Source organism: Phalaenopsis equestris, unplaced genomic scaffold (genome assembly GCF_001263595.1).
Source record: "Phalaenopsis equestris unplaced genomic scaffold, ASM126359v1 Scaffold000174, whole genome shotgun sequence".
NCBI lineage: Eukaryota > Viridiplantae > Streptophyta > Magnoliopsida > Asparagales > Orchidaceae > Phalaenopsis > Phalaenopsis equestris.
This window is the reverse complement of record NW_018164616.1, coordinates 651138-661944: the sequence shown is the minus strand read 5'-3', so window position 1 is coordinate 661944 and position 10807 is coordinate 651138. Positions and strand designations below refer to the sequence as shown.

Below are 10807 nucleotides of genomic sequence, written 5' to 3'. Positions count from 1 at the left end.
CCACTATCTGATCAGGTCATGTGTAGGTAGTTGGCTATTGCAGATTTTCAATATTTTGTGTTATGTTTGTCGTAGCTCCTGTATCCAAGATCCAATCTTGGTTGTGGTTATGAATTTGGTTGTTGAGAGCAGTTGTTGAGGAGGGGAATGTAGCCTTGTAGTTGAGGCTAGTTCTATGCCAACAAAAATGTGTAGAATGACCTTTTTTATTGCATATTTGACGGATAATGTTGCTTCTTGGTTGGGTATATTTTTTGTGTGATTTTGTTTCTTGTTAATGAAGTTCCTTCCATGGGTAGAATTTTTGGGAGAATTTCTTGAGTTATGATATCGTCCTTTGCTTTTGCATGCAACCAAGGCTGAGTGTTGGGTGGTTTTGTTTATTTCTTGAAGTTGGTTGCACTCCTCACTGTAGTGAAGGGTAGAAATCCTCCAATTGGAAAGGGATTATTTTTGTTTTGATTGTTGTTTTAAAGCCTTGAAAACTCGGTGGTAGTCCATTCAGAGTATACATAATGATTTCTTCATTATCTATCTTAAAACCTGCAGCTGCAATATTGTCCGCCGAATTTTTTATAATGGTAAGGTATTGGGTCATGGTGCGGGATCCCGTACTTGTATTATGGAGTTCATATTTAAGATGGATGACTAAGGCTCTATTGGTGAACTGAAATTGGCGTTCCATGCCTTGCCAAATTTTGAAGTGTGTGGTTTAAATGGAGGATGTGGTAAAATAGATGAGGAAATTGTGGAGAAAATTGCAGCGTTGAGGATTTATCAACAAGATGTCATAGTAAATGTCAAAGTTTTGAGAAAAATAGGTTGAATACTGAATAGGCTCGATGTCTTTTCCCTTTCCTTTCATTCCTTTAAATAATAATCTTACAATCTATTTTAGGTACAAAATAAAGTGCATAGTTTAATTTAGATAACTTAATGATACATATTCCTAATCTAAATATTCAACTAAAAGAGAAATAAATCAGAATAAAGATATTGAAAATAATTTAAATAAGGAAGTTCTTAATCATAAGAAAACTCTTAATTTAGTTGTATTATTTTCGTCCTTTCTGATTGACACCCCCCTCTCAAATTGATGTTAACTGATCAGAAAACATCAATTTGCCAACAAGAAACTTTGTCGGGACCAACATTCCTCAAGTCGCGAGTGCAGAAGCCGAAAGTGTCGAACCGATAATGTCGAAGCCTCAGAGACAACTTCTGAACCATAAAAAGATTTGAGCATAAAAAAAACAAGAAATTTTTTATCATTGTCGTCCAGAAATTTGAATCATAGCCACAAAAAGGATTCTCTTCCAGTTACACGATCCAGATGTTATCGATCATAGCCTACAAAAAGGATCCGCATTCTGATCTCAATGCTGCCCAACTTAGCCCACAAATAGGATTCAGTTACATGATCCAGATGCTATCGATAATAGTCTACAAGTAGGATCTGCATCCTGATATCCAGTTACATGATCCAGATGCTATCGATCATTAGCTTATAAGTACGATTTGCGTCCTGATCCAAAATGATACCGATCATAGCCAACAAATAGGATCCAGTTACACGATCCATATGCTATCGATCATAGCCTACAAGTAGGATCCGCGTCCTGATCCAAATGCTATCGGTCATAGTCCACATGTAAGATTCGCGTCATGTTATCTGATCCAAATGCTATTGATTCTTCTTGTGATAATGAGGACGATTTGTTTCTTGATCTTCACGCTAAAAGTGTTGAGCCGATGTGCTGAAGCAGTGAGTGTCGAAGTCGAGAGTGTCGAAGCCGTCAATCCTTGAGTGCGACGAAGAAACCGAAGTCAAAGCGAACGAAACCGAGGCGGAAGATGCAATTGTCATCGATGGTATAGATGTATTTCTTCTTAGACACCATGTAACTGAATCATCAACGTGCGAAATCCTTGAATTAGATGCAGGAGGCCTTGGGACCGAGGATCTGATTGATGTCGTTGCGGTTATAGACTTCGTAATCGAAGCCCTCGGGGACATTGATGGTCTTCGATGGATCTCCGTCCTGCACGATGATGAGATGGTAAAACTGTAAGAAGAGTCTCCACATCTCCAAAAAATCAAGGTTTCGAGCCGTCGGAATAACGATGTTAGCTCATCCATCAGAAGAAGAGAGATCAGTACCGTAGAAGGCGAAGGTGCACCGACCATCTCTCTGTAACTTGGATTTGTTGCGAGATCTACTTGAGAAATGGGGAGAGCATAGCTAGATGAAGAGGAAGATAACCAAAATCCAAGAAAGAGCATTTTTTCTTCTAAAAGAAAAGTTCCTCCCTTCCCGTCTCACGAGAAGACCGGCGAGAAGAGAGTTTTGACGGTCCCTCAACGACTATTTGTGGTTAGGGCAAAAATTTAGCTTTGATACTATGTCAAAGTTTTGAGAAAAATATGTTGAATACTAAATAGGCTCGATGCCTTTCCCTTTGCTTCCATTCCTTTAAATAATAATCTTACAATCTATTTTAGGTAAAAAATAAAATACATAATTTATTTCAGGTAACTTAATAATACATATTCCTAATCTAAATATTCAACTAAAAGGGAAATAAATCATAATAAAGATTTTGAAAATAATTTAAATAAATAAACTCTTAATTATAGAAAACTCCTAATTTAGCTCTCTGATTTTCGTCTTCCTGATTGACATTAAATAGTCTTGATTTTCAACAGCATTGTCATTGGCATCTTGAATAAATTTGAGGTGAATTGAGAAGTTAGTATTCAAAAAAGAGTCATTCAAGTTTGTTGAAAGCAGTTTGGAGATCTGCGTCGTCCATATCATGTAGTTTTCTTGAGTGAGAGGGGCGGCATAGAAACTCTTGATGTGAGAAATTAAGAAATTTAAAGAATTTGGTATGTTGTTTTCTTTTATTTTGTAGAGGGGTCGTTGTTGTTCTTGTGTAGATGTGGAGGAGCTGAAGTCCATTTCTGCTGATGAGCTTGAGTAGCTCTGATACCATAAACAGTGAAGCGGAACAGGAAACAAGATATAGAAGAGGAAAGAAGAAGAAAGATGGCTGGAAGAAAGCCAGAAGAAAGATAAGAAACTCAACTCCTTTTATTTTATTTCTCACTTACATTAATCGGGCATTACAGGTTCATATATATATAGCAGTGGAGTGGTAAAATAGTAGATAGTATAGATATATATATATAATTTTATTATTTCAAGATAAAATGAGCCGAACACGAACGAACAAATCTTTGATATTTTGGGTATAGTTTGTAGTGAGGCAAGTTAGACAGTACTAAAACCAGAAAAAAAGTCTATTCGATGTTGAATGGTATGCAATGGTTGAAGTCTGATCTGAAAGATCCTTGGTAGTAGATCTTGGAGAACGTCTGAACATTTGCAGAGATTTTCGCTTAGTTGTTGTTTTATTCAGTAAGCATTAATGCACAAAAAATTGTTTTTCACACTTATAAGTAGATATATTTTCATCTCCTGAAACAATAATGAAGATGATGTTATTGGAAGGACCAGATTTATGAATCTAAGGTGTAGATAGCAACCGAAGCTGCCTGCCCTTCCAATCAAAGGAATAAGCATTAGCTCCACAATCATACATTGCTCCCATTTCAAATTGCCAATGTCAACCTTGAATAAGGTGGCATACGTCCATTTCAAGAGCATCACATAATTTTTTTTCAATAGACAAGGTTACTCTACAAATATCAGTGATAGATACATATACTACTTCTCAAATGCTATTGAGTTTCATGCATAGCTTCCTAACGGTGATCTTTGTCACTTGTCGTTTTTCCACCACCATAACTCTGAAACCAAAGCGATGCATGCGAGAAAGACTAAAAAGGAAGAAGGCAATACTAGCAAGCGATCATTTTCAGCATTTTTGATAACACTATCTTATATCTCAAGAAACACTCTTTATAATAAAATAGCTAGGTAGTGGGGAATTAAGCTCACGTGATAAGGAGAATATGTTTTAACAATGTCATTGAGTACCAACAAGTCCATAATCAATTATAGTCAAATATAACGAAAAGTTCGGCGAGTAATAGTTAATAAGCCAAGGATAAATGTATCCCTTGCATCATGATTCCTAAATATAAATTTAAGTATCGAAATCTACATGAGCAACTAGCCAAATCAAACAAATAATGCAATTTATGGCTGCAAACAATTTGTGGTGGTTTGTATAACACTAAAAAATACTATATTATTTCTCTAAATCATCGTCGTACAAGCCTCTCAAGTGAACTTTTAAGATAAAAAAGACCAACAATAAAGCACACAAACCAGAAGAAAATTTTAAGAGCTATGATAAGTTATCTTGCTAGAAAAAACAAAAACTACATCCAATAAGCTAATGAAGCTCTTTAACGATACAAATAACCATAATGCTAATCACTAATTAGACAGATAGGACTTATAATGATAAAAATTCAAATTCATGACTTACTTTGAGAAGAGGACTAATTTTGAAGAAACCCATAACTTCTTCCTTTGATACTAGTGTGATAAGAGGAATAAGTGCAAAAGGCACTTGAATTGATTGAAGCACATTAAGTGACTCATTCAAAGCATCCATTGCCGATTCTGAAGAATCGAAAGATAGAGCAACTATTATTGCTGGCACAACTGCAAAACTTCGAGTAATAAGTGCCCGAACCCATTTCTTCACACGGAGATTAAGAAATCCTCCCATGATAAACTGTCCGGCATAAGTTCCTGTAATAGTGCTACTCTGCCCAGATGCTAACAATCCTAGCCCCCAAATATAGAGTATAGGAAACAAAGTAGTCCCATACTTCTCCTGTAGAACTTGTCCAGCATTCTCAAGGCCAATATCAGCAGCTATTTTAGTACCATAAAATGATTTTGCAAAAACTGTGGTAACAAAGATGTTGATAATGAAGGAAATAGCAAGAGCTGCAGCAGATTCTAAGGAGTAATATCTCATTGCTTCGCTAACTCGGCTTCTCCGCTTGATGTTAACCTTTCGAGATTGTACTAGAGCAGAATGCAAAAAAACATTATGGGGCATAATAACACACCCTACTACACCCACAGCCTGCTTTATGGTATTGGAACTGAGTTTTGGAACCAAAACACCTGTGATGATGAATCAAAACTCAGCTAGCAATGCAAATAAGTTAAAAGGACAAGTTTTACTACACAATGAAGATAAATACCGATAAGAAGATCCTTCCCACTGGGCTTAGCTTCACCAAACATTATAGCGAAGGAAATCGCCATGGTTGCAATAAGAAGAGCAAAAAAAGCTTCCAATTTTCTCACTCCATAGTTCTCAAGGAACAGAAAAATAAAGCTGGGAAAAGCATGATAAGGAAAAACTTTCATTAGCCAGCATAAGAAAAAAAGAAGTTGATTCATTAAAATCCAACCAGCTTCCTCCTAAAAGTTCGGTATTATTAGGTATTAACAATAACACTCATATTATGGGTGAAAAACTTCATCCAAAGTTGCAATAATCAATAAAAGGTTTTTAAACTATGATTAACACAAAATCAAAGTTAACTTCACAAATTGCATTGAGACTAATGTAAAAAAACTAGTCTTGCAGAACAGATTTATGTAACCATCTCTTAAACACAAAATACCATAACTGGACAATATTCACTGATCTGGAATCCCCTAAATCATCAAAGATGCGTAGTTTTAACTTTCCATATATATTCAATAATTTAAAAACCTGATGATCTAGGAATGTCAATATCCATGCACCAAAATTTCAAATGGCCAAATCATAATACAAAAACATTAATAAACTCTACAAAAAAGAAAACAAATTCCCTTCTGAGAGCTCATTTGTTTGTTAGTAAATAGAAAACATGTTAAGAAAAAAAATAACATCAGAGGAAGTTTAGGAGTGTCTACGGAACCTAAAACAAGTGATGGAACAGGTAAAATGCAACTATTTTTCTTTTCCAATACAGTATTTTCTAACGTCAAGCAACTACTTATAACCTAAGACAACTTCCCAAGCTATATCAAACGGGTAGGAGTTGAAAAATTACACAGTAAGAAGCTGATTTTTTCTAATAAAAGCAATCATAAAACAAAATTAATCATCTAAAGTGTAAGTTTAAGAATCAATTTAAACCTTATTTTCAAAAAATCAAAAATCTTCAAACATTACGAAGACCGTGAAGAAACTAAAAAAAAGGATGTACCAATCAAGGGCTGTAATAACAACACCGCTCCACAGAGGAATAAACCCGCCACTCAGTATTCTAATAGCAATCGCACTACCAATAACCTCCTGAATATCAGCCCCAATAAGCGCAAGCTCCGCCATAAGCCACAACACAATCCCCGCCCATCTCGGATACTCCTCCCGACAAAGCTCCGCAAGATGCCGCCCCGTCGCCACCCCAAGCCTCGCCGACAAAAGCTGAATCAAAAGCCCCATCACCGTCGCCCAAAGAAGGAGCCAAAGAAGACTGTATCCCGCAATCGCTCCGGACTGAAGGTCGCCCTCCAGGTTTCCCGGGTCGAGGAAAGCAATGGACATGAGGAATCCGGGGCCCGTGAAGCGCCATAGCTTCCGCCATGAGAAAGGGGGTGGAGGCGCTTCGTCCTCCGCCGTTTCTGAATCCTCGTCAGAGATTGAAATTATGACCTTCTCGTCGGATTCATAGGCTGTTTCCTCCACATCATCGTCCTCAGATGCCGTGAGGAGCGACTCCTGTACTTCTCTCTCTCGGGACGCCATGACTGCAGAGAAGAGCTCTGCTGTTCGTTTAAAGGGGATTTCACTCAGGTGGTTGGAGAAGAAATCCCGTATTTGTAGTTAGTGTCCAGTGAAAGTTTAGCAATTAGATTTCACCGCGAGATACACCGCAGTCGTCAACATGACACGTGGTAATTTGTGCTATGTGGCTGGTTGTGAGAGGAGAGGGGATCAATTAGCATTGGCTAAATAGGCCGATTTAAATATTTATTTCCATGGAATAAAGTTCCTGAATAAATATAATATGCAACTTAAGATATAAAGTTATATCATAAATTCAAAGACTTTTAAGAATATTTATGTACTCAAGTTCATATGTAATTACATATCTATCATATCAACTTCAGTTTTTACGTACTAAATTCATATGTAATTATATATCTATCTTATCAATTGTTGTGTGTTTACTGCAGCCCCCGCCAATCACCCTACCTCCCCCACACCCCCACTTTTTTGCTGCCTGCAACCACCGACAAATACATTACTTTGAAATATATTATTTTCATCTGACTTCAATCGAAATAAAGTGATTCATTTATTTACAGCAAACAAAACAAATTAAAAGTATTTCACATGTAATATGTTTACCCATGTATTGCATTGATTTTGCACTGCATTATCTTTTCAACAAACCAAGCAAATCTTAAAGTATTAATGCTATTTTTTTCAGAAAAAAGTGGGCTCAAAATTTAATATGCACGATTCAAACTCGTGATCTCATGATAGGAGACAACAACCTCAATTACTATGTTGCGAATAAATACACTTGGTTTCATTTATTGATCCGCTTTTGGGCTAATATAAATATTATTATACTTAAGGAAAAAGCAATTTATTATTTACCCAAAAATTATATATATATATATATAGCAGAAGGATAAGATTATAAGAAGCTGTTACGTGCATTTTTTAACCACCACGTGGGATTTATACAGCGTTACGGCATTACTTGTGGACCGCACATGCCCGCCGCGGCGAAACTCGCCGTTATTTATTTTATTCGTTTAATAATGACGTGGATTAATATTTGATGACATGTCTCTCTTTGATAAGACATTAGGGCAACTCGTGTAGCGCGAGTGACCGGACCGGTTGAAAGTGCGGAAAGAGCGTGTTTAGGGGCCCATGGCGCGCGGCTCTTCGCTCGGGGGGGCGCGCGCGCGCGTGCGATTGGCTCGAGAAGACTTTAGGAATGGAGTTATTGAGGGGTGCATTTTCTATCTAGGTACCTGATCTACCTCTACGTGTGGCGTAGATTATTTTTGGATTATTTTTAGGTTATTTTTGTGTTATTTTCAATAATCCCGAAATAACATAGAAATAACCCAAAAATAAATATCACGGGTTATTTCTAGGTTATTTCGGAATTATTGAAAATAACTCAGAAATAACCTGAAAATAACTCAAGAGGAATACCACGCGCCGCACGTAGAGCTACGTAAAGAGTCCGCATAGAAAAATTTTTGGTTATCGAGAGGCTAAAGAAAAAGAAAGAGAATAAGAATTCTTTTTTTATTATTATTAAGGAATGGCAATTATAAGAGCTTTCAGCCGCCGTTAATATGTCTAATAATTCAAGTACCACCTTCGTAAGGTCAATTGTGTCAGAGAAGATTCAAACCCCCGACATGAAAGTTCTTATATCGCTGATGATGACCAACAGTCTAGGATACACGGCATACTGAGAGATAATACATACTTGATCTCGTTGTACATTGAATTGTATGTATAATAATATTATTGCAGATATAATACATATTTATATAATATATATAATAATACTATTCAAACAGGTCAATATGCATCCTGATTCTATAACTAATTTTTTTTTCAAACAATTAATTGGTGTAAATGCTTGGTTCGACTCAATAAAAGGCATTTGAGCTGAGCTCGATGGCTCACAAGCCAAGCACAAGCTTATTCTAACTCGACTTAATTGCATGTGTATCGGCCCGTGTAAAATATATAGATACAAAATATACTTAAAATATGATTATTTGAAAATTAAAAATGGTATATTTAAATTATTCAATATGATAAAAATGATATTTTACATTTTATATCAATTTATTTATTATTATTTGGGGATACTTACATACATAGTGCTCGAAAATATTGTTATTTACAAAAATTAGGACCTATGTGGACAGGATAAAGTTATTGAGAATTTGACAAAAATAAAAAATACGGGAGTGGGGTTTTATTGTGGATTGCGATATTTTAGTGAGAATTTGGAAGAAGTATGAAAGTGAGTGTTTGATCTGTAAATAGTAATGTTTCGGGTGTTATGTATGTAAACAGTGCTATTATTTATCTTCTAATTGATCTTTGTATTTAACATTGGAGGCATTTACATACCTAACGCCTAATTTGTATGTATTTACATATCTAAACACCTAAATTTTCGTTCTATCATTTACTAAGGCCCAAAATGTTCGCATAACATTTAAAATAGTACTATTTTCACTTTAAAAAGGTGAAAACACATTTTTTTCATGCATGTAAATAGTAGCATATATGTAAAAATTAAAGTTTAGATATTATATATGTAAATACATGTGATGCGTAACGGTTGTTTCGTATCGGTAACATGATGAATTATCATCTTAGCGTTGCACGAAGACTCAACTCACACTCAGGCAATTAAATTAAATATAAAGAGACACCTCAAAATTTTATGTGAAAAGCTCTTAAAATAGAAAAAAAAAATCACATAGTCTAGCCTAATTGAAAAAATTAACTGTAAATGGTGAGTGCACGTGTCCAATCTTCTTCTAAATTAGGGAACAAAGAGTGATAAAGTTGATCATTTTAAATGAACAACAACGACTCATTGATAAGAACTGTAATCTAGTCATAATGAATGGAGTTATTGGTGATAGCCAAACTATGAGAGTCGTAGCAAATTGTTATGAAATTCATAGCTTGACAGGAATGTTGTGAATGGTGGCTATGGCGAAAACTTGTTGTATAGGTCGTAGTTGAAATCAAGCTTTGTTGATAGTTGGTCTCATGAGGTGCAGATCGTTGCTTTTGAAGAGTCATTTGGTTGCAGAGACCATAATAGAAAGTTGTAGAAGTTATGAGCCACATAACTCATAGTTAGACACATATGTCGTAATGGTGAATTGGGATGATACTTGTAGGTCATAGGGGCTGGAGATGGGAGTTGGATGAGCTTGTCGATTGCGTAGGTCGTACTGGTGAGGTGTGTTGACGTCTCTAGGCCATAGGTGCTGGGGTCATGAGTTGCATTATTCATGGATCGCTTGGGGCGCAGTTGATCGCTTGGGGCGCAGTTGGTCCCATTCGCATTAATAGTAAGCTGTGATAATGTCCGTAGACCATAAGAAACGGAGTAAAAAACTGCACGAGCTATGAACCATTTAGATTGTAGTTGATCTTGTAGGTTGTGACAGTGAGTTGTGATGACATATGTAAGCCGCATAGGTCAGAGTTGATAACTGCATAAGACGTTGAACACGCGGGTCATGATTGGTCACATAGGCTGCAACGATGAGCCATGATGATGTCCGTAGATCATATAAGCTAGAGCTGGGAGTTGCACAAACTATGGACCAAGTATGTCATTTTGGTCGCGTGGGTTAAAGTGTTGAGCAGTGATGACATTTTCATACCATGGACATCGAGGTGGAGATTTGCATGAATTATGAACCACATAGGCTGCAATGGCGACCTATGATGACTTCCATAGGCCGTAGGGCTTGAGTTAGGAGCTGCACGAACTGTGGGTCGTGTAGTTCTTAGTTGGCCATGTATGTCATAATGACGACTAGTGAGTTGCAGTGACATCCGTAGACCACATAGATTGAATTCAAAATTTGAATGACATGTGAACCACATGTATCATATTTGGTCTTATAACATGTAACAGTGAACAATGACGACGTTTGTTGCAGCAAAGGTTAGAGTGGTGGTCTGCTTATTATATTTATCATTTTATTATAACACTAACTAAATTTAATATTACTTTTCTCCTTTCTAATAAATAAATTGGCACATGAGTTGGCTCAAATTAATAGACTTAAAC

General features: G+C 36.3%; 1 protein-coding gene across 1 annotated transcript; it reads right to left on the bottom strand.

Annotated features, from left to right (window-relative positions):
• Positions 1-1934: 1934 nt before the first annotated feature.
• On the bottom strand, positions 1935-6769 carry LOC110022159 (metal transporter Nramp2-like). The gene is made up of 4 exons (XM_020720975.1): positions 6197-6769; positions 5195-5331; positions 4462-5114; positions 1935-2042 (listed from the first exon to the last, which is right to left on the bottom strand). Exons 1-4 carry the CDS (start codon positions 6736-6738, stop codon positions 1935-1937), a joined length of 1440 nt encoding a protein of 479 aa, XP_020576634.1. The 5' UTR covers positions 6739-6769.
• Positions 6770-10807: the final 4038 nt, after the last annotated feature.

Bases quoted from the DNA above. Each gene is read 5' to 3' on its own strand.
- LOC110022159 (XM_020720975.1), bottom strand. From the start codon at position 6,738: ATGGCGTCCCGAGAGAGAGAAGTACAGGAGTCGCTCCTCACGGCATCT. The intron at 5,332-6,196 runs GTACATCCTTTT...TGCTTTTCCCAG, and splicing joins GTTATTACAGCCCTTGATTG to CTTTATTTTTCTGTTCCTTG. The intron at 5,115-5,194 runs GTATTTATCTTC...TCATCATCACAG, and splicing joins TGGGAAGGATCTTCTTATCG to GTGTTTTGGTTCCAAAACTC.